The sequence below is a fragment of the Dermacentor silvarum genome, chromosome 5 (genome assembly GCF_013339745.2).
Source record: "Dermacentor silvarum isolate Dsil-2018 chromosome 5, BIME_Dsil_1.4, whole genome shotgun sequence".
Lineage (NCBI taxonomy): Eukaryota > Metazoa > Arthropoda > Arachnida > Ixodida > Ixodidae > Dermacentor > Dermacentor silvarum.
This window is the reverse complement of record NC_051158.1, coordinates 8,246,374-8,270,468: the sequence shown is the minus strand read 5'-3', so window position 1 is coordinate 8,270,468 and position 24,095 is coordinate 8,246,374. Positions and strand designations below refer to the sequence as shown.

The following is a 24,095-nucleotide window of genomic DNA, read 5'->3' as shown; positions in this document are numbered from 1 at the left end:
ACACTTTTCTTTTCAACGACAGTGGTAAGCTCCTAGTCAGGATATGGCAATGCCTGCCGTATGCACTCTAACCCAATTTTATTCTTCTGTAAATTTCTTTCCCATGATCCTGCAGGCTCCCCTGTGAGTAATTGACCTAGATAAACGTACTCCTTTACAAACTCTAGAGGCTGACTGGCGATTCTGCATTCTTGTTCCCTTGCCAGGTTCTTGAACAATATCTTTGTCTTCTGCATATTCATCTTCAACCTAATTCTTACACTTTCTCGATTAAGGTCTTCAATCATTTGTTGTAATTCGTTGCCATGGATTGTTGCTGAATAGGACAATGTCATCTGCAAACGGAAGGTTGCTGAGATATTCGCAGTTGATCCTCCCTCCTAAGTCTTCCCACTCTAAGAGCTTGAATACTAGCTTCTTCTAAGCATGCAGTGAATAGCATAGTAGAGATTGTGTCTCCTTTCCTGACCCCTTTCTTGATAGGTAACTTTCTACTTTCATTACGAAGAACCAAGGTAGCTGTGGAATCCTTGTAGATATTTGCTAAGATATTCACGTATGATTCCTGTACTCCTTGATTACGCAATGCCTCTATGACTGCTGGTATCTCTACTGAATCAAATGCCTTTTCATAATCTATGAAAGCCATATAGAGAGGTTTATTGTACTCCGCAGATTTCTCGATTACCTGATTGATGAGATGGATATGATCCATCGTAGAATATCCCTTCCTGAAGCCAGCCTGTTTTCTCGGTTGGCTGAAGTCAAGTGCAATTGCCCTGATTCTTTTGGAAGCTATCTTGGTAAATATTTTAAAAATGTGGTTGCTAGATGTAATTCTGTGTTTTTTCTTTGGTATTCACCTGGTATGTACTACGCATGCGCGCTCTGGTTTTCCTGCGAGCTTCTGTGTGGTTGTTTCATTAAACTTCTTGCTAGTCCCAGCGTGTGTCCGTCTACTTCTCTAATGGTGTTTGAGTCTTAAAGGCTGGGTTACATCGTTTCTAGAAGTATGTACCAACAGGCCCAGCAACAGACTCTCTTGCGATATACGTATACAAGTGTGTGCAAGCTTCGCTTGAAAGAATTAAACACAAGGATAATAGCCCTAGAGATACATAGGGTTCATTAGAAAATGCATGGGGAAGCTTACAGTAGGGGTGGGCCAACTGAAATTAGGGGTTGGACCAACTTGAAATTGGGGTTTGGTCAACTTGAAATTTGGAGGTTTGCCAACTTGAAATTTGGTGGTGGGCCAACATTAAATTTGGGGGTGGGCCAACTGGAAACTTGGGTGTGGGCCGTATTGACATTTTGGGTGGCCCATTGTTCCATTAAACGCTGCTGAGCATCCTTCGTGTTATGAACACCTCGCGGGCAATCGAGCGCGTTTTCATTGGGCCTTACCCAGGCACAGCCAGAACGCAGGTGAGAGCTGGCGTGGACAAGGAGCGCGCATAACACAAGCTTGCGACCGCGAGGGTGACATGGCTTGCAGTACCTCACACGATGTACTGCAGCATCTGGTGTTCCCTTTCGCACGGTCTGCGCGCTCGGGCCGGGCCTTCCGGCTTAATTGGTACGATTGCATTGAAGGGGCCGGATGCGGCTAGAAAATCTGACAATCGTCTACTAAAGCCTAAGCATTATTCGCCACCGGAAAGGCCATGGGTCGACGCGTATAAGCTAGGAAAAGTAGGTGAGCGCAAATAAGCAAACGCGTAGCCACAGCCGAACCAAACAATGGTAACGCATTAGTAGACAATTTTCGGAGTTCTTGGTCTGTCGCCTGTTACTACAGGTTATACGTAAAAAATGGGTTATTTATTTCAAAATGCAGTTTATCACAAAATTGCCTCCGTTTTGAAAAAGTTCCCCTAAAAATTCGCATTTTCGTCACTTACATATTCTCATCCAGCGGAGGAAATAAGGACTCATTGTGCACAGATGTAGGCCAGAGGCTATAGTGTGTGATTTTATACTTTTTGTTCAAAAACGAAGCTGTTTCAGCTGCTCATTTAAAAATAAACAAAGGGGCAGAGAACAATATCTCACAATCATTCAAATGGTGTGTCTTTACGGTGCTTTGGAAAGAATAGACGATTACGCTATCCTTAGAATTAAAGGGGACTACAAGGACAAAAAAAAAAAAAAAAAAAGATCAAGAGCAATCTTCTGTGGAAATCACGACGTTTTATTACAGGCTGCGAAGTTATGTTAGAAGAAACATGCACATCTATACGGCAGTTATTTCTAAGCTGGTTCAGCGTAGAAAACTAAGGTGCAAATAAAAGCGTTTGTTTTATAATTCGAGCCACAAACACGCTAATTCTGTGCCTCTCCGAGAGGTAGACTCGTTTTAATTGGCTGTATTTAAACCTCTTCCCCATAGGTAGCGCCGCCTACTCCGATGCTCTGACGTATTAGATTTCATTTGCTGATTACGTCTCCAATCGATATGCTCTCGTGCGTATTTAAAACTGCTAAATGCAAATAGCGGGATATAAGAAATTGAGAATAGCTGAGATATTATCCGATTTCAACGATGCACTACCATGAAATGGCATTCTTCTATTTTGTGTCAATTCTCAGGGCACTGTCTTCATGCAACGGAAGAAAGAGATAAGCAGAGGTATTGCAGGCAGGCTCACCACTGATAATGCGCATAAGTGTACCTGTTATAATTTTACCTTTAATTACGTTTCCCGCCGTTGTATGACGTGGCGGCTCTCACCTACTTAAGGTTTTGCACTATCTTGCATTTATTACAACTTTTTTTTTCCCCGACAAACCGTTTCGGCGGCAGTCAGCACCAAAATGAGTCCGTTGAGGATAGTTCAAAGGACGTCGAGACAATTTCATTCACTTGTCGATCACAAGTGTGTCACATTTCATTGGCAGACGTGTACATATCTTATCGTTTTCAACTGAGCCTCCGCTGTACGTCTATCGGGGCATTGTTCTATGCTGCGATAGTTACCCGGTGCACAATCAGTGGCACAAGTGCAGAAGCCAGACATGAAATCAGCGTCGTTTCTAAGCGGTGTCCTGCTCACCCGTGAGTGAAGGAAATACGTTTTTTTTGTAGCTTTACATGCATTCGGTCTTCTCATAAAGCTTTTGTGTCAATGGTTTGCCTGCCACCGTAACTTAGCGGCTATGACGTTGAACTGTTCAGCACAACGTCGCGGGTTCAGTTCGCGGCCTCATTTCGTTGTGTGTCGAATGCAAAAACAGCCGTCTACTCCGATACCTTGCTTTGGCTGCGCGTTTATGGAACACGGGTAGTCAAGATCGCCTAAGAGCCCTGCAATATGATGTACCTCATTACTTCCTGTGCAGTTCCGGGTCGCGAAGTCAAGTAATTTACTTTGTCGTTGGCTAGACGCATGCTTCACAGCCACCAAAGAAGGGAAGCTCAGAATCAACGTCATTGCTTCCTCTGCACGGGAGCAGGACGCGGCGCGCACCCTTCTTCAAGATCTACATTGTGGAGCATTGGTGGGCTGCTATAAGTAATAATAGCGTTGATTCAAAGCACATACGTTAAACTTAGTTTGTTTCCTCTTGCGTTTTATATCCAAGCTACACACCTCTTGATTTGATTGACACCTCTTGACTTGATTTTGTTTATTTCATAGCCCGGTACTATTTCTAAGATTAACTACGGTACGTTATTATATGTATTCCTATATTTCTGGTCTTTACACCGGTGAGCCCAAGCAAACAAAAAAAGAAGAAAAAAGACAGGTGTTGCTCAGAATACAGTGAGTATTCATCGTAGTCCAAATGTTATGGCATAATACGTAGATGAGCACAGTGGCTGCCACTAGAGGCACTTCATCATTATGTTGCCTGATGATTACAATCGGCACCACTCTATCGGCTTCAAAGCGTTTATTACTTGTAAGCTCAGCATTGCGTTCCATCGTGGAGTGCTTCAATTGATATTTTCGGACAATTTTCGTCAGGCAAAATTTTGAATTTTGTGACGAGTAGCTTTGTCGACCTTCTCGCAATTGAACTTCAATTGAATATTTGAAAGTAACTTCCTTATTTTTTTAGCTGCCTCATTATAAATCCTGAATATTTCAGCAAAAGCGAAAACCTAACAAGGTTAAAATGGCGTGGCACGTACCACGCATGAGGCGTGCGAGCCCACAACCTAATGTGTTGCCTTACACTAACGAGCTGTTAGAGTTGTGCATTGCCAACAGTTATAAAGAACGAAATTATGATGAGCTGCTGACATGCCAAAAAGATGCACATACTGGTCCTTAAAGATTGGTGTTATTAGTTCTGAGGCACTTTTAAGTGAAGAGCAATAGCCCAGATCAAGAACAGGCGCGAAGGCTTCTCTTAACAAAAGAAAACATAAGTCCTGCCCAAGCAAATGTCACGTGTCGGCACTTTTCAAGCGCTTTGTACAAGACGTCATTTCATTCTTTCCAGTTTTCTTGTTGGAAGCGATGAGCGTCTGCTCGGCTTATAGTTGCCGCCAACCGCCAGGTGGCTGCCCACTGCCGACGCCCGCAAGAACAGTCCGGCTGTTCTTCTTCGATCATGTGTGGCAAGGGTGCATTGACATTGAAACAAGTGGCTGCGGACCATACGGCTGGCCGACACTATACCACTGCAAGTTTTTCTGCAAGCCTGTGCCATGAACACGCGACCAGCTCATCTGCTGAGACGTCGCAAGGAACTTTTGCTGCTCGAGGGCCAGCATACCAGCACAAGCTTATATTCTTCTCATTGTATGTGCATGAGCAGATACTCGCCAAACAAGCAACTTCATTAAACTATATCGATCGATCCTATGACTCAGATATATCGCATAATTTCCATCCCTATCATGTTTACCTTCACCAGGACCTAAGCGAGGCGGACTTTGAAAGGCAGGTAGACTTTTACAATTGGGGCCTGATCAAAATTGATGAAGAAAAGGAGCTTCTTACATAGAATAATTTGGACAGATGAAGCCCGGCTTTTCCGCTCGTGCCATTATCTCGGCATGGCAGCTTCCGCCATCGTTACAGGCTGCGCGGTAGCGTGTTACGACAGCTGTTCCGGGTTCTTCGATATTTTATTTCGCCATCCGAGAGGGGAAGGGGCGCAGTTATCATCTTTGCCTATGCCTCCGCCCCGTTGTCAGACTAAACGCCGCACGCAACAGCCGCGTCACATCAGGGAGGAGCTCCTAACATTTTTGCATGCGTAATCAAGTGAGGGACAATTAAAATTTGGAGTCGGATATCTCAGAGCACAGACGCGCTAGAAGAATTCTTCCGAGTGATACTGTGTAGAAACACGATGGCCCATAACTTTTCAATACAAACATACCGACTTACTGCAGTGAACAAAAAGTAAATATTAAATTTTAGTTAATTGGGAAGCTGACAGCGATTATTATCACCTCACTTTGTGCCCCCCTGGCCACATAACTTATGTGTACAGGTGGTCTTCGCGTGCTTCCATGTGCCTAATTGTAAGGAAACCATAAAGCCTAATTTTGAATACCCCGTATAATAACGACTACTAAGACGAAAAATAAAATATCGAAAGCACTCTTCCGTGGAAATGACGTCTCATTGGAGGTTGCGAAGGTATGTTAGAAGAAACACACACATCTATATGACTGTTCTTTCTAAGCTGGTTTTGCGTATAAAACTAAGAAGGAAACAAAATCGAGTGTTTTTAACACGAAAGTGTTTTATGCCGGGGTCCACCAAGACTTCACTGACGTATTTCCGTCACGGAAATACGTCACACGAACATACACGAACATAATACAAAGAAAGAAACCAGAAGAAAAAGTTCCACAAACATGCAAAATTTGGAAATCGAACCTACGACCTCTCGGTCCGCGACGATAGATCGCCGAGCGTTTAACCCATTGCGCCACAAACGCATTTGCAGAGAGCTACACAGACGCGCCTTATATATCTAACACTCCTCCGTGTACCCGCGCTCTTGCTCGGGGCGGTGCCGCCGCCTACGAGCAGAAAAGAGAAGTACTGCATTATGACACTAACGCGCACCGACAGTGAACGCTTCGGTGGTCTCAGCACTACGACGCCTCGATGCCAGCATTCGAAGGGACGCTGGCATCAAGAAGCACTACCAACGCCACCTAGGTGGCGTTCACCGTACTCAGCACAGCGGAGCGTGGCCTCCGCAATTAGCTCTGAAAATGTTTCTGAAGTTGATCGCGGAGGCTGCAATTACGACGCGCTGTACGCGCTGATTTGACTCGGTGACGATTCAGTTACGTGCTTTGTCTTGCGCGTTGTATTAGTGTGTCAGTTACGTGCTTCGTCTTTCGCGTTGTGCTAGCGTGTGCAGCGTAGTGCAGCTTCCATATGCACGACGGTTGCTCATGGTCATCGACGTTGGTAGTCGTGATGGAGGAGACGTGCCACCAGGCGTCAGCGTGGGTGCATCAACGCCTAAGGGCGCTTTAGCCACAAAACACCAATAGACATTATATATCAATGTGCAATAAACATTACACTACTTCTGTGAAGACACGTTTCACTTTCGTGTTCTATACCGATTCCTATATAAGAGGGATCAACCACATTTTTTTTCATTTTAGCCGCTATGATGCAACGCCGAAAATACAATAGTGGAAAGAGTTGATCCCACGATAGCACAAGTAAAACGAGCGCAAAGAACACAAGACTGCAAACCATGGCTGCTATAAGCGAATAGCAACCAGCTTGCCCTACGACAACTTATTTTAGGTGAAAAGAGGGCTTTGTTCAATATTTCACGGGGGCAGATCGAATTGTAGTGATAAAAGTGGTGGCGAAGCGTTTTTAAATGAACCACCTACTTCAGAACAAAACCGTCTTAACTAAAGCATGTGAACAGCTCGAACACAAGTGGTTAATTCCTTATGTTTCATATTGAGAAGCGGGACACCTAGGTGTCACTGCGAGCTCGCCTATTTGCAATTGATTCATCACGAAATTTCGAGCTAAACAAACGGGGACAAAGAAAGAAGCAGAAGGACCAGCCCTTTCTGACCATTGCTTTTGTTTTCCCGGAAACATTAGACTCATATGCCATACAGATGTTCGCAAAACATCTCAGGATTTCATCTAGGCCGCACAAAGCGACCACATGAATTGTCTGGAAATTATGGACGCGAGAAAAGCAGCGAGATCTCTTTCATATAGCACTGGATGGGTGACTCACACGTGTTTTCGCTGTCAAATGAAAAACACTTCCACGACGTCCCTCGGTGTTTTATTGCAATGTTTGAAAAAAAAAAAATAGCAGTCATTGACAAACAGCCATTTTTTTCAAACATGGAAATGAAACATTGCGGGAAACAGTGGAAGTGTTTTTGATTTCACAGCAAAAACACATGTGAGTCACCCATCCAGTGCTACATGAAAGAGGTGTCGCTGCTTTTCTCTATAATTTCCTATACTGCTTATGATTCTATAATGTTTATAATTATAATGTCTATAATTTCCAGACAATTCACATGGTCGCTGTGTGCAGCATATAGAAGGAATCGTGAGATGTTTTGCGAAGATCTGTATGGCATTTGAGCCTGATGTTACCAAAAAAAAAAGACCTGCCGTTAGATACTTGTGTATCTTCCTTTGTCACCGTTTGTTTAGACTTAATTTCACGATGCACCCAGGTGTGTCGGAGGTTTTACAACGAAGCTGTATATACCTAGACGAAACCACTCGCGGTCCGACCACAGAAACCCATCCCCCCCCCCCCCCCCCCGGCGGAAATAAACCTATCGAAAACCTATCGAAAACTCGCGTCTCGTTCACTTGGTATATACAAAAATTTTCACAGAAGGGTACGAATGTATGTCTGACATGACTGATAGGTCATGACATCTATCCTATCACATGCTCGTCAATTACATCACGATTAACGATAATACAATGACGTGTGGGAAATAAGCGCATTGGATAAACGGGTAAGAGTCAGGTGCAAAAAAGAAAGAAGGGAAGAAAGAAAGAAAAAAAAACAAAGAATGAAATCAAGAAATCCCAAGTGGTTCATACCGGGGCCGCACATTTTGGCGCATCTGTACGGAATGCATGGACGGTGAAATTTTTTTTTATTGCAAGCCTTCCGAACTTACTGGCTGCAGAAAAAAAAATTTCAGAGCCCTTCCACTACTGTGAGGACGGAAGTCAGCGAAGCTGTCACTAGGGCGGGTCTGCCGTAGTGAATATTGCTATAGTGAATATATCTGTATATATCATCAATATAGACTATATTGAGCGTCTTCGCCATGTTCGTCAAAGAGCAAGGACTCCGGCGTCTTGTTTTCGCCCGGCGCGATGGCCAAATAGTGCGTTTGCTGGGCCAAGTCCGCCCGCGACGTCGATGAGATCTCTGCCGCTCCTGCTCTCGGCGGCTCATACCCACATATCCGAAGCGGGAATCAGCCACACGTTAATTTCTTTCTTGCCTTCCTGCTGTCTTTTTTTCTGTCTTTCTTTCTCTCTTTGTTTATTTCTTTCTTTCTTGTCCCTGGCTCATAGCCGCATATCCCTGGCGGGTGTTTCTCACCCGCATATCCAATGCGGGTATGACCACAAGTGATTTTATTATCGTTAGTCGTGACGTAACTCACAAGCATATGATGTTATTGATGTCATGACCTGTCAGTCATGTTAGTCATACATTCATACCCTTCCATCACAAATTTTGGTATATGCGAAGGGAACGAGACACCACAAACCGAGACGCCACAATATTGTTGCCTACTTCCGGTGTGCTGAATTGAATTGAATTTTACTGACATAAAACAATTTACAAAAATGAAATTGCAGGGCGCCATCTCCTGGAACCTAACTTATAACAGCTTCGCTGTAAAAACTATGCGGTAATGAAAACGTGACTCATGACAGAGCACATGCACATGAAGAAAGTTAGCAATAACTGTGGGCATAGAGAGATAAGTATTACAGATGGTCAAAACCGTTAGCGCACTTCAGGCGTCTGAAAGTGAAATATAAGTTTCATCTTCGAGCCACAGGTCCAACCCTACCTTACTCGCAGACACCGCACCATAGTTTTAACACATGCATGGCATGGCATGGCAAGAACTTTATTTTGGTCCAGAGAAACTAGGGCCTGAGGGCAAAAGCCGCCAGGCTAAGTCGGTGGCTCCGCCCACGTAAGGCACCGGTAGGCCAAAGGCTTTCCCGATGTAGTGAGCTCTCCGGACGGCCAGGAGTTGATCTTGGAGGACTTCGCTGAATATGCGTCGACTCCAGTCCTCCTCACTGTTGAGGTCCGAGCCCTTTGGTTGGGGCACAGCCAGAACATATGATCAAATAGACACGGAGTGTGTCCACAACTTTTACATTCAGCGGGAAAATCCTGGTCAATTTTGTTAAGCACAAAAGGTGTGGGATAAGATTTAGTTTGAAGCATTCTGCTTCGGATCAGGGGGGGGGGGGGGGGGGGGGGAACCTCCGGCTGTCCCTCTAGTGTGAGGTGATCTCGTGAAAAGTACTAAGTGGGTCTTTGCAGGAGCCGCAGTCATCCTGGAACAGTTCCTGATCTGATGCGCGGCATGTGAGATCTCGCACAGTAGAGTGAGCTTGCTGGCTAGGAATGAAGCCATTGGGGCTGACCGAGTGGCCGTGCTGAGCCGGAAACCAGACTAGGTGTGAGCTATGCAGTTGCTCGTAATTATGAGTATTAATACTGTGTATAAGTACCTTGTGTGCTTCCATTGAAACGAAGCCAGCTGCGTAGTTCCTAATAGCTGTGAGGGAATCGGAGAAAATCGTGGAGCTTCTAGAACCTCATTCTAATTGCAAGTGCTATGCTTGCTTCTTCGGAGGCATGAATGCAGTTAACACATGCCGTTATTATTATTTAAAACTGCAACTTACTCGCCTACGAAGCCGGGACCGCCGAAAGAGTGAGTGCCCCTAGTAACACGTTTCTTGTATAACTTACGTAGGTATAATAAATAGAGAGCAAATATTAATAATAATGAAGGCAGAGAGGTCGCCCTGAAACACATCCGCTGGGAGAAGGTTCAGAGGGAAATAAAGAGAATCAAAATGGGTGACGATGACGAGGGAGGGAAGAGGTGAAGGACATAAACAGAAAGTCTAATCACAATCCACAGTTCACTCCTGTATTTATTAAAGATTAAGTAAAACCTTGAGGGCCTAAAAACTAAATTTGAAGACTGTGGGATTGTTGGCAATTTGGAATACGATTATTGCAGGAGAACCACGATTGTCGCACAGACGATTCAGTTCTTGAACAAACACATGGCATTAGTAACATGGAAGCACAATAGTTACCAGCCGTTGAGTAAGAATGGGACGTCTTAGGCAGCCTACAAAGTCGCTGTCTTTGGGAAAAGCAATTCATGTTTGGATTCCTTCGAAACAATCTATGGTGTTCTAGTATTGTCGTGAGCTCCTTGAACACCCGCTATAATCTACTAGATGCATCTGGGACCTGTTGCTCATTTTCTTGCTTCTGATAAGAGGAAAGGTTTCGTTGTTTCTCACCTAAAACAATCTCGGTTGACCTGACATCCAATAGTTAACGGTATTACATCTATCAAAAATGAAAATGAGCTTATTGTTGTCGTTTTCCTTTCGCAAGATTCGCAAGACTTCCATTCGAACACCCCTAAAAATTTTAGTCCCACATCGTCCCAACAATTGTCTAAGGGAAGGGGGAGGAGGCAGCAGCATCAATCAACCACTGTTGATCTTTCTTCTATTCAGGGCAGTCACCTAGTTCATATTTTAGGATCATTCACATCGAACAGGCCACAGTATGGAAACCAAAATGTCACCGCAGGCAAGGCAACAGTGGAGCCCCTCATCAGCTCCTCTGCAGTCGACGCCATGCACTGTCGTAGTTTCTGCGACACGTTCTTGTTCAGCTCATAAGTATCACAGAATGTAGCTCAAACTATCATCTGGCACCCATTGTTCCAAATGAATGGGCACAAGTGTATCCCAGCCTGGCGCTCGGCTTTCTTCAGGAGTGATGTACGCTTCGGAAAGCAGCTTGCGCGCTTAAAATACCGTCGGACCCCTCGTGAGCACAGAAAAAAGTGGCACTGAAGACTGGAGCTCAAACTAATTAAAGGCAGAAAATTCAATTAGGTGATAGCACAAAGCGAATCAGTGTTGAACAAAAGACGCCGACGTCCATCAGAGGCCTCCATATCAGTACGAAATGGGGCGCTGTTTCAATTCTCTGCGCAATAAGTCATTAGGATGCAATTTCATCAGCGTGGTGCGACGAAGTAGATCTTATCGCTGCCTTTAACGGAAGCAGGCGGTGTTGGCACGTAGATAAGCCTGTGCAACGGCTCGTTCACATTAAGGACATTGCAACATATGTGGTTGCCAGGAAATCATTGCTAGAATGTTTCGACCATACTGAAATCTCAAATTTAGACTGCAAATGGATATATTACACCCTCCCCCGCTCCCCCCGTCCCTCATGTAAATACATACTTTCATCATTATTTATTAAGACTCATTACACTGATAAACTGCCGGAAGCCTGCGTCACGTTTCTGGTAAGCGTGGATGCATGACAAAAATATTCAATACTACATGGTATCACACAGCCACTAATTCCGGAGCCACATAAAGATAACTTGCACAAATAATGGTCTGCAGTACTCGGCAATCGACGAAGCGACCACAGTTATAGGGGCCAGATTCTGCAGAAAGGTTCGTACTCTATTTTGCTCGTAGGGGCTGCTTTCGCATTTCACAAGGGTTTTCTTCACAGAGATTATTTTTTTATGATACGCTTGTCATACTTGCTATTTTTCAGTATATCTTAATTAGCAACATGAGAGTAAAATAGTTCTAAATGTAAAATAATGCAACTTTTCCTTTTTTCACAATGCGTGGTACACGTTACGAAAATATGAATCAGAAGAACAAATTTCGCTTCAATGCTGAAAATTGTTTACGTTCATGCGCCAATTAAAAAAAATCATAAGGCAAAAGTTCGCGCGAGAGCTACATAGGCATCAGCAATGAAACATGTTGTAAATAGCGCGTTTGGAGAAATTTCAATGTTCTTTTTCATATTACAACAGAGTGTATATCGGTGTGATCTCGCAGTAGAAAAATGTCCGGTGTACATTGCGCTTACTACGCGACATGCTACTGAACGAACTCTTGTGGCACTCCTTTGGTGCACCTTGGCCCTCCCGCCATAAAACCCCATTAATAATCATGAATTAGCTCTGTGTTGTAAGTTCAATGTAAGATCGAGCTGAGCTGCACCAATCACACACTATTGTATGCCAGCTTTACACTACACATGCTTCGAGCACTCCGCCCATAATAATAATAATTACAAGAATAAATCATAATATATTCAATAATTAAATCAAGTTGTAGTGTTTCCAGTCGATGGGTACACTGGAATCGTTTGGGAACAGTCCATCGACTGACGAGCAGGAGGCGTTGCCATATACGCAACGGACAAAGTATGTATATATATATATATATATATATATATATATATATATTATGAAGGATGAAAGACGAGGCTATGCTGAGCACGAGAGAGACCGCACTCGCCGACCAGACTCCTACTATCCCGGTTCGTACTCGTTCCCTCAGCAGCGTTCACCGTCTCCTCCAGCTGCTCCCAATCTGCCTCATAGTTCCCGTTCGGCCAGACGTCGTTCTCCTTCGCCTTACCGGCGCCTTACCACCTCCACCACTTTATAAGACCGAGACCGACCGAGCTGTCAAGCGCTTTTTATTCCAAAAAGCAAACGCCCCAGCTCATGCGCGAAGAAGTAGAAGAACAGGGAAGGTGATGATGGCTATGTACAAATGAAAAGGACGAAGTACGTTAATAGTGCTGACAATATATATATATATATATATATATATATATATATATATACACAACCATATACACTTGACTCCCAAGAGGACACTGCCACCGACTGTTGGGATGTCTGTGCCGTACAAACGAAAGGCGCAATTGTGATAACCACTGTGTATATATCTCCAGGCACATCCAAGTATGATATAGGGAAGTTCATCACGCCGCAGTTTTCATGCGTTAGCCATGATGACACTACCCTGGAGATCATCGTTGGAGATTTAATGTGGACCTGTATTGTATTGACATTTGAAAACCAGACAAGAAATGGTTCCTCAGTTTGTGCTAGAAAAGTTTGGTTTAAAGTGCCATGCATGTCCATGTCACTCACCTACTCAACCAGAGTCGCGTATAGATTTACCTTTGACCAAGAATCTGTCTAAGGTTGTAACCGAACTAATAAGTGTACATCACAGTAATCACAAAACTATCGTCGCTACCATTACTAAATGATGAAAATAAATCCACGTAAGGATAACTAAGTGCCCCTTGAATTATTTTGTTTCCGTTCTTTGCATCTAATTCATTATCTCTTTTTGTTTCCCTTAATTTTGGATAAATCCTGGTTATTTGTTTACATTTTAAGTTACCATGTACTTGGTTGGCAACTTTGTTGACCACCTCCTCCAAACCGTGCCCACGCTTTTCAGGTACAGATACATGCGCACTTTGGCCACCCATTTATTTTCATAGCGGTTCCCCAGTATTCCTTCAAACCTAAAATTGCTCTGCGTTTCTCTGAATTCAAGAGGGACCCAAACCATGTCATCCCGCACTGCCTAATATCTGGGTTTACCTTCGGTTCCCAAAGCCAACCGGCCTGCTGATCTTTGGTTGAATTCCAACCCCGACAAGATATCCGATTTTAAGCATTGAATGGCATTTGCGAACGCTAGCGCTGGCAACCTTACTCCTATCCAGATTCCACGCACCACCTCATACTTCTTGTGGCCCCGAAGTGGTCTATGTTTCATTATTCATGCATTATGCTTCCGCTTTCCACTACGCACGCTGCGCCGTTTAGCTTCATAGCCAGATCAGCTAACCACTGATCTGAGACGTCTTGGACTACAGCGCTCTTAAAGAATATAGAAGCTTCCATTACTATCTCTCAATGGCACGCATAGTTCATTCTATGCATAGCTCATTCTGTGCCCTTTCCCCTAACGCAAAACCTGGCGCGCCATAGCATGGCAGAAGTTCTTCCCTTTCATCCGCTCTACTCCGACGAGGCGAGCTCGTGACGTGACGTCGCAGCAAATGGGAATATAGGTACCGCTTCGCGGCTACAGACACCGACTTTTTCGCTCAATGAGGCATCTGATGCTTTTGCATCAGTAAAAATCGCGGAAGCAAACAAGGCAGACAAAGGCAATAATGTAACAAGCATACCAAAAATGGAGAAGCACGTAGCAATGCCGCGCCCTCCTTCGGAATTCAGTCCAGAAGAAGAGCGGTACAGTGTTACGTGCAGCCGTAGTTGTGTCCAGCATGATGCCGAGTTTGACTAATCTGGATGTCTAAAGTAACCTGCTGCTCTCTTTTCTGCATGACACGCACTACAGCTTCTTGCTTGAATAAGTTCTTGACTTTTCCATCTGTCTTTTCTGTCTTTCAGTCAGACCACCACTGTTTCAAGCGCATCAAAAAGCAATGAAGGCTGCTGTGACAATACTCCATCTTGCACTGGCAGGTATGCAACTGAAAGCTATTTAGCGTAAGGTGTTCAATTGTTTCAAGGAGGCTAGTTGTACTTAGCAATTTTAGAAGTGATGAGTACAGCCATCAGCACAGATGTCTTGGCCATAGGCAAGAAGAGTACCCTAACTCCCGTATTCAGAAATGTATTCAGAAATGCATCTGGCGTGAACCGGCGCTAGACGATCGTTGAGTTTCCTCCGATGCGTTCACGACAGGCGTCCTTTAAATGAATTCAAGCATAGGCTTGAACTTCAATGCACTTCTGAATACGCGGTAAGAGATTTAAGGGTGAATGGCACACCTGTCCGGTGCAGGAGTGTGGGGCGGGGACCGGGGCTTCTGTGAGGGTGAGTTAACTTTTTTAGGCGCTTCAAATTCATCAGTGCGATAATATTCTCTGCTGCAGCTGTTCTTGAGTAGTTCCTACTTACGGAGTCGCAAATCGACCAAAAACGGTGGCATGTCCAACAACCAGTTGTAATAAGTTCTCGACACAAATGTTCCTACATTCTCATCTGGATTTGCCTAAGACACAAAACATCGGCATCATGCACTTATAATAAGTGTCCTTCCAGTAAAAAGTGTTGAAACAATAAGGTGGGTATCGCTGTCGGCCCATGTTGTTTACGGGGCGTGGCCAAGCACCTAGTGAATTACAAGTTAATGTTGATTGAGTTGGGTTAAGCTGTGATTCGCCAATTTCAAGACCGAAACAAGGCGTTGTATACGCATCATCATTTTTAAGTATGCACTCCCACGTGACGCTGTAGGTGATGACCGTATCGGTGAAACCCCAATCCTTAACTTGTGACAATGCTCGACTTGCAATTAAATGGTGTTTTGAACAATAAAATAAGGGATATGCGTGATGTCTCCCACTTGTCAATGCAGTCTATATATCGTGTCGATGGTGAACCATTAAATCACGCCATATGTCTTGTGTTTCCACGTGGGTGACTGACTTATCACAAGTATATGCACCAAATTGTACTACAGTCGAACCCCGATATATAGAATCCACGTATAACGAAATATTGTGTATAACGAACAGCAGTAAAATGCTCTCGAAAATGTTTGCGTAATATGTTTAGCTTATATAGCGAATGACTTACATATCAAACTTTTTTTTGTGATCCCCTTTAAATTTCATATATCCGGGTTCGACTGTAGTGGTTACGGAAGCAGTGTTTTGTTTGTCTGGCTTCTCCTATGCCTTAGCTATCCGTAAATTTTTGTTCGCTCTAAATAAAAAAAAAAACAAGGAAAATGGCAATAACAGAGACAAATGTGCTTAAACTAACTTAAAGAAGTGCGCCACCACGAGTAATGCATGCATGGATGCACTGCAATGTAAATCTCTACAAACGTTTGTCAGTATAGTTAGGGTGGTTTCGAGAAGAAAGCAAGATTAACAAAAATGGTGTAAATGTCGCTGGTTCGACACCCACGACGTAAATTAAGTAATTCGTTCTGCGATGTTTCTGCTCTTTTTCGGTTGCATAGGAATTCTACTTTTGACGGCGAAGTCAGGCACTGCCATTACCTGCGGAGAGCCTCAAGAAGGGTGCCCGCCACCGACAGCTGAGAAGAACGTTACGCTCTACTTTTACAACTACGCGATTAATGACTGCTTCGGCGTCGACACCAGCGGCTGCGAAGGCTACGGATGGGGAACTCATTTCGATTGTTGGGCGAATTGTCGCCACATTTAGGGCGTTGCATTCTTGCTTACATCGCATTGAGCTTAATGGCAGCAGAGTCGGTATGACAACCATATGCTAAGATAAGAAACGGCAGCCATGCGGGTGTCGCTTAACGCAGTCCAAATAAGGCCAGTATGCTTCCTTACTCACCCAACGATTTATAATAGCTTTTATTTGTTCGTATGGAAATATTTATTTATAATTAATAAATAACTTTTTTGCTTAATAGGCAGCCCAAGGTGCATTATCAGTAGAAAATGCTTGTTGACACGTTCATTTATTCAGCGAGGCTTTGCTGGAGCGTGTCTGAAAATGTTACTTTTGTTATCCTTTCCTCTTCGTGAAACACGAGTAAGGGTTTACAAAACACAGCAGACTTGTGCAAAATTGAAGAGTCGTATTCTAATTTCCATGGAAGATGTATTTCATTTCGTGCAGTTGCAATTAAACTTTTAACTAAATGTTATGAAATCACACACTTTTAAATGCTGCCGCTCATTCCCCACAACATGGATATAATATACTGTAATCTTGAACAGCTTGTCACATTATATTCTTTAGGGACACCTGAAAACATGCATCAAATGATTCTATGCGGTCGTTTTTATCCGGCACACATTAAACTTCTCCTGCTCATTGAGCATAACGCGCCTCCAATTTCTACCATATATTAATCCAGTGTCGCTCACACTTTAGGGACAGCATACAAACTCTGAACGTGCTTGTCGTAACGCTTGAAAATGAGATAAAAATATTCAATTGTCTTTTACAAAGGCTGTATTCAAGCAAGAAAGGTTAAATGTTTGCATACATTACCCTAATGTGCCCCATCCTTCTCCCCTATTCCACCAAATATAAAATGCGCGGGGTCACATAATTTTTTCAGGATAGTGTGACACATTGCAAATAACAGCCGCATAATGCTTTCAAGCATCTAACTAAAGAAGTGGTTAGTGAAGGCAGACAATTAACACACATTTAATTTCACTCGCACATCAGCGATAATAAACAGGCATAGACAGACATAATAACAAATTAATTAGACGACTTGAGTGCTTGTGCGTAACAGGAGTGCTTTTCCTGCACGCACAGATTCACAAAGCAGTGGATCTATGGGCACAATGGATCTGCCACTGTTCATGGTGATAGCGTGTGCATGTAGAAGGCCTGCCAGTGTCTACAGCTCATTCAGTTGAGTGCACGAGGCAGCAGACCTATACTACAGTGGTACCGCGAATGGCGCTTACAAAAGCGACTCTCCGAACGTTAACACTTGAAGAATTTCGCACTTTGACGATTCAAGGATGACAGCCCAATATGTTATTTTCCTGTTTCTTGTTCTGAGGTGCACTTCGGACTCGCATGTCTTCAACGTAAAGTAAAAGTTGCCTCAGCTAGCCCGATGGCGCAACATTGTTATAATCAGCAAAAAAAGTAACTAGAGGTGAGTAAGTTATTCCTTTAAGCAGGCACATTTGCCTTAAAATTCTTCATTAGAGTAGTATACGGACTACATGTCTAACGCTTGCTGATTGTTGGGTAGGCCATGTCTCTCTCATCGTTATTGACGTCTTTTCACAGTGAAGCCATTTGTATAAACGGCATTCAACTGCATCAGGAAGTCGTCAGTCGGGATCAAATCTTTAACATCGTACTGGGAAATTGTCGTTCATCGTAGGAGTAATAGACGTCTGCCATGATGTCCTTATTTTCGTGATGTCCTTATTCTAGTTTGGTGAAAGTCTTGTGCAAAGAAAAGAGAACCTGCCGGATCAGGAGCCACAAATCACAAGTAGGGTCCTCGGACATTAATATTACCATGTGCCACCGGCGATTTTGGATGCTCCTGTTGATAGACGCACCAGCTAACGATGAGGCCTAGAGTAGTATTTTAGCTCTAAGGCCAAAAAAGAAGCTCGAAGACATTTCAAGAGGAGCCACAGATGTGCGAGTACCACACTGCAGTCTCGCTGTCTGCGCCAATTGATACGCTTACACGCTTTCTGGACATGACCTGCCTCAAAGGCTGCGATCCAGGAAAGTTCTGCGAGGTTTCTTCATCAACTGGCGTGAAAATAGAGCACCAGCTCCGTAGTTTACATTCCCTAATTGCGTTATCAGATGGCGATCTAAGGTCATGCGTTTCATCCCCGCTTTGGCGGCATTCCGATGGTAGCGTCATGCGAAAGCACCTATTTACATAACGCTTGTGTACAACGGTAAAGCATATCAGGTGGCCAAAGTTATTTAGGAGGCGAGCACTTTACGTCACCTGTTTTCGGCCCAGGGCTGTGGGACGTGAAACGTCGTAAGCGAAATAAAGACTCACTCCAGTTATATTTTTTTTGGCATTCTGTTGGCTGTCTGGTTGTTAGGCTGCCTGCTGCTGAACCTTTGTTCCTCGAAACGGTGCTCTTGTTGTACATGTCCTAGCAATATGTTGCCGTTATTGTGGCCCATGGGCGCTTCTCACTGCTTTGGCCTCCGATTTCAACTACTACCGCTATTATTTTTTGGCAATAAAAAGACCGTTGAACTCAACTGTGCTTTTTTATTGCGATAGCAATTATATGGACACTCAAAAGCAGATTTCTGCCGTCGGCGTCGCCGTCGTCGTCACCGTCGTCGTCGCCGTCGCCGTCGCCGTGAGGTTCCGTATGACGTCAATGGAGATGAAATCGTCGCCGCGCGCCGAACGCTGTATGTGCGAGTGAAAGGGCGCGAGGGGCGCGCGCTTTCACAGGGAGAGAACGCAGGGCGGAGAACAAATGCGCGTTCTGCGCCGTGCTCGCTTAAGGGCTGCAGAAGTAGGCGTCTCTTTCCTCCTTTACAATCACCATATATGTAGAGCAAATGCGCCTTCTTCCGACGCGCGAGAGGCCGTGGGGGGGGGGGGGGGGGGGAGGGAAGGGAGGCGACGTTTAGCTGCGGCATCAAGTGCCTATTTATATCAGAGGCTCCGGCAAGTCACCAACGCCGCACGCATTTTGTGTGAACGCGGGCAAAACGCCGACGGCGTCGACAACAGTTCTGCGTGTTGCCGGTGCTGCTGTATGTCCACGTTTATACAGCTGATAAAGCTAATATCATTACTCCGTATAGCTCTCTACAAATTTGCTATCGCAATTGATGCTTCGCCTTTCAGGTGAAACTGCGACAACTTTTTTTTTTCTCCATCATTCTTCACACAATGTCCCGCGTACCCAAAGTGTCTCATCCGTCGTCTGACGTCAAGCCCGTTACAGTATATTGTTCGCTGTGTTGATGCGGGGTGTTTAATGTATGCATAATATTTATAGCACATGATAAAGCGTCGTTGCTCGGCCTTTTCTTCTAAATGTATGCCAAAATAGGACAATCTTCACATAGCTCTTTAGTAGCCTACATCTTTACCTCTTAAAAAGTAGCGCCTTCATTTGCATTAAGAACACAATGTAGGCGTTGTACGTGTTCGGGGGTACACAGCCTAAAGTAAAGGCACAAACATATATGTGATGTGGAATAAGATATGTTACTGACATACGGGAACATTGAATTCGTTAATGTGGCTATTTTGCTGAAGTTGAGACACGTCACTTAAAGAGAGATGATTCAAGCAGTTTTTCATATTCAGAATGTCTTAGTTATTGTATAGGAAGGATTAAAATAAAAGAAGGATCCTTTTGCACGTGTGATCCTAAGTGCTTGTTGGTACTAGGGACGGATCCTAAGTGCTTGTTGGTAGTCCCGTTGAGAAACCATGAATAGCTCTTTAGAGTCGGACTTATAATTACTCATTAAATTATTTGACTAGTGTGTCAAGATGTCAATTAAGGCTTTGTGCAGAATCGTAAGGGTCTTCAAAATAAAATGATCAAGGTATGCATGACCTGTTTTCTTGTTCTCACGATGAGAGCAAGCCCACGAAGTGCCTCGAGCGGGCAGTCGCACAGCAATTTTGCGTGTATTCGCAGGCTTCTTTCCGGATCGGGAAAACACTTTTACGTAGCACGTATTGAGCTACGAAAAGCTGTATTGGGAGTTTTTCATGTTGCTCTACAATTTTCTGATTGACTCTGTTCATATAATTTGAATAATTCACAAGTTGACTAATTATTTAAGACTAATTACCTAATTAGGTGGAATTAAAAAAATATATTCTGCGTATCTCCAAGCGACGGCAAACAACATTACCTTGGTTCTTTCCGGCTACGTGGCTTTGATATTTTTAAGGTTTGGCCCAAGTTAAGTGAAGCACCCTTTGTATGCATATTGTCACGAAGAAGACACGCCTCCGTCCAGCAGCATCGCCAACTCTCGGCTAGCTCTGCTCACACTTCTGGTCGCTGGTGTCTTTCGACAAGGTGCCCCACGATGCTACGCCGTTCCTTGAACTCGTAGGGGCCTTGAAGGACACCGCTAATAAACCTCTTATCAATTGGTGGAGGAGCTGGGTTGTCGAATATATAAATATAGATTGTCGAATTTAATTGTGTGATCACCTCTTATCCTAGATATGTTGGTGAAAATGAACTTCAGGAATGTCGACAGTTGGGCAAGTTGGCGACCAATCATTTTAGTAATTACCGTTGGTCCTGTGCCGTCTTTCTGCGTTTTCGTGTCGTGTTTTGTTTTGTGCTTCATATGTTAAAAAGAAAGCGACATCGTCGAATGTGCACAGCCATTACAGTGTCATTACAACACTGCCTTGATTTTTTTCTATCAACATGTGTCACTTCAGACAATGTCCGTCCAGTTTATATTTAAGCTGTTTGAACATAAGAGTTCCACTAGCACACGTTCCCTTGCAGGAGAAAAAAAAGTTTTCATATTTTGAGAAACTAGGGGCGACTTTTGGGGGAGTTATTTATGGTTACTTATGCGCTTGGCAAATATTTACTAAAGGCGTGCTTTTCCCCAACCTTTACGCGGTACACAAGGCATTTAGTTATTTTTCCCGGCTTTCTCAGTAAACAATGCGAGGCATGGTGTCTACATTTCGTTGAAGTAGGAATCGTATTCTGAGTGACAAGCGATAAATATCTAATCTGTGTGGGTTCACTGCAGCCTTTGTGGAAAATTACTTATTCAATCGTTACAAGGTGTCATACTATCGTTGTTCAATACAGGGTGTTTCATTTTAGCTGCACCAAATTTTTAAAGATTTCCTGGGGCAGATAGCACAATTATAATCCTTGATCTAAACTACTCGATGAGGCGGCCATTACTTCCACGAGAAATCAAAAGGCCTAATTGAATAAATAACATAATTGCGGTAATTAACATTTTAACTAATTATTTTACGGCACATCTTTCAATCTACGAATTATAGCCGCTGAGTTCTCCGGGCGTATCCACTTGGAACGAATTCTCAGGACTAGAACAGTTTCGAGATAATAAATTTCAAAGTGTCCGACGAAATGCATGGGTGTTCCAGTTAAATTTTTGAGGAAAACGCTGTTTTATGCATTGAAGCACAAAGTTAACTGTAACGCCCATGCATTTCGCCGGACACTTTGAAAATTAATATCTCAAAACTTATTCAGTCCTGAGAATTCGTTCTAAGCGGATACGCCTTGCGAACTGAGCGGTTATAATTCGTAGATTGAAAGATGTGCCGTAAAATAATTAGTTAAAAAGTTAATTACCGTAATTATGTTAGTTATTCAATTAGGCGTTTTGATTTCTCGTGGAAGTAATCGCCGCCTCATCGAGTAGTTTAGATCAACGATTATAATTGTGCTATCTGCCTCAGGCAATTTTTAAAAATTTGGGGCAGCTAAAATGAAACACCCTGTATGTTCCTAGACTACTAAAACAACTGCAAAAGGTATGAACTTGAAATTCTGTGGTAATAGGTAGAATAATGAGTGTAATGCGTCGCGACACTTTCACCTACTTGTTTTAAATATAACGTGAAGATTTGCTGAACTCCTTTTTTATTATTTTTGTTCGTCATACGAGGTTCACAGTTTGTTTCTCCGGTATATTCGGGTAACTAAACAGGGCACTTTGTTATATTTGGGGAAAATTAGGGGCACGGTACGGGTAATGTGTAGCCAACGTTCCAAGTAGGTGGATAAAATGCACCATTTTATATTCGATTATGCATTCAAGTAATCCGGAGCGTCATGAGTGTGTTTTACGAGCGGTGTAAAACTAATGTTAAGAGACACGAAGAGAGTGGTGTGGATCAGAGAACAAACGGGGATAGCCGATATTCTAGTTGACATTAAGCGGAAGAAATAGAGCTGGGCAGGCCATTTAATGCGCAGGATGGATAACGGGTGGACCATTAGAGTTACAGAATGGATACCAAGAGAAGGGAAGCGCAGTCGAGGACCGCAGAAAAGTGGGTGGGGTGATGAAGTGAGGAAATTTGCTGGCGCTAGTTGGAATCAGCTAGCGCAAGAGAGGGGAAATTGGAAATCACAGCGAGAGGCCTTCGTCCTGCAGTAGACATAAATAGGCTGATGATGATGATGATGATGATGATAATGATGATGATGATGCTGATGATGATGATGATGACAGAGGGAGGGTAAGATGGTTAGCGGTTTGCCCCCCTCTCGAGAAATAGTTGGTGAGTCAGCTAGACTGGCACTCTAACTTGCGTATGGCTCAGTTTCAGGATTTTGTGCTGCGTAACCTTAGCTATAGAGAAAGATAGAAGAAAGGAAAGGCAGGGAGATTAACCAGACGCACGTCCGCTTTGCTACCCTGCACTTGGGGAAGGAGGTATAGGGATGAAAAGAGAGAGAGGAGAGATTGAGCGAGCACATATACATGCACATTTGAAGGTTCGCGCCAAGTCGACACACGCGGTCTCCAAGACCTGTCGACCTCAGGTACTGTAACAACGCTTTCCATTCCTAAGCTATAGAGTGTTCAGATGTCGCTCGAGCAGACACGCAAGAAAGCAGATGTGAGGCTTCTTCCGCCAAACTCGTCACTTGTATTGCATTGAGCATTGTTTGGAATGAAGCACGTGCCTATACGCAATATGCCTATGCCTCCACAGCTGGACACAGAACTCTGCAACTGCACATTGTAATATCAGCAACAGAGGAAAGGGACTACCGCTTCAGGTAGGTATAGATTACATTATGACTTAGCAGAACGGCTACCGTTGCGGTTAAATTTTGAAGAAATAATCCGGTATCGGCTGTTCGCTGTTCATAGCACAAATGCAGTAGCACTTCATACTAGAGCACTGCACGGGCCGATTTTTTCGGCCTGGGCCCGGCCCGGGCCCGTTTTTACATTGGGCGGCCCGCCCGAGCCCGATCAAAACTTTTATGGCGAGACCCGGGCCCGGCCCGGGCCCGGAAATAATCTACGTTACCCGCCCGGCCCGGCCCGCCACCCCTTTACCTTAAGCCCGAGCCCGGCCCGAGCCCGACTCGAAACCGGCCCGAACCCGGCCCTGAGACCGAAAAATACATGTTTTCCAGAGTTGAGAAGCCCGAGAATAACTCGCAGAAAGCCCGAGCCCGGCCCGGGCCCGCGTCAAAAAAACCCGAGCCCGGCCCGGGCCCGGGTCAAAAAGCACACGCCGTGCCCGAGGCCGGCCCGAGCCCGTGAAAAAACTCCTCTACCCGGCCCGGCCCGGCCCACGGGCCGGGCCGGGCCCGGACTTTCGGGTAAGCCCGAGCCCGTGCAGTGCTCTACTTCATACAGCCGTTTGTATTAGTTAAATTGTAGAAATAGCCTCAATGAGCAGTATTAATATAAAATCAAGTAGCTGCACATTTACCTTATTGTGTTATGAATGATTCCTTATATCTGCACCAATCAGGTTTTCAAAGTGGACAC

The 24,095-nt window shown here is 44.2% G+C and overlaps 2 protein-coding genes and 1 long non-coding RNA gene across 7 annotated transcripts in view; 2 read left to right on the top strand and 1 right to left on the bottom strand.

Moving 5' to 3' along the window:
* LOC125945521 (uncharacterized) overlaps positions 1-24,095 on the bottom strand; it is a 162,047-nt gene that overhangs the window by 20,660 nt on the left and 117,292 nt on the right. Inside the window, exon 1 of one of the 3 annotated variants that reach the window (XM_049667334.1) lies at positions 1,905-1,950. The exons of the other annotated variants lie outside the window; for them this stretch is intronic. Within the exon in view, the coding sequence (XP_049523291.1) occupies positions 1,905-1,938 (34 nt within the window). The 5' untranslated portion in view covers positions 1,939-1,950. Of the gene's footprint in view, positions 1-1,904; positions 1,951-24,095 lie in introns of those variants that run through there. 3 annotated transcript variants of the gene reach the window in all.
* Positions 11,627-16,476, top strand: LOC125945526 (uncharacterized). Its single transcript, XR_007466969.1, has 3 exons — positions 11,627-11,714; positions 14,516-14,590; positions 16,102-16,476. It is a non-coding gene; the product is annotated as an uncharacterized LOC125945526 (long non-coding RNA).
* The window catches only part of LOC125945518 (uncharacterized), a 166,816-nt gene continuing 165,793 nt past the window's right edge, over positions 23,073-24,095 (top strand). The window contains exon 1 of one of the 3 annotated variants that reach the window (XM_049667332.1): positions 23,073-23,368. The gene's annotated coding sequence lies outside the window, so the exon portion shown is untranslated. The remainder of the gene's footprint in view (positions 23,369-24,095) is intronic. The other 2 variants (XR_007466964.1, XR_007466963.1) reach the window with 2 other exon arrangements.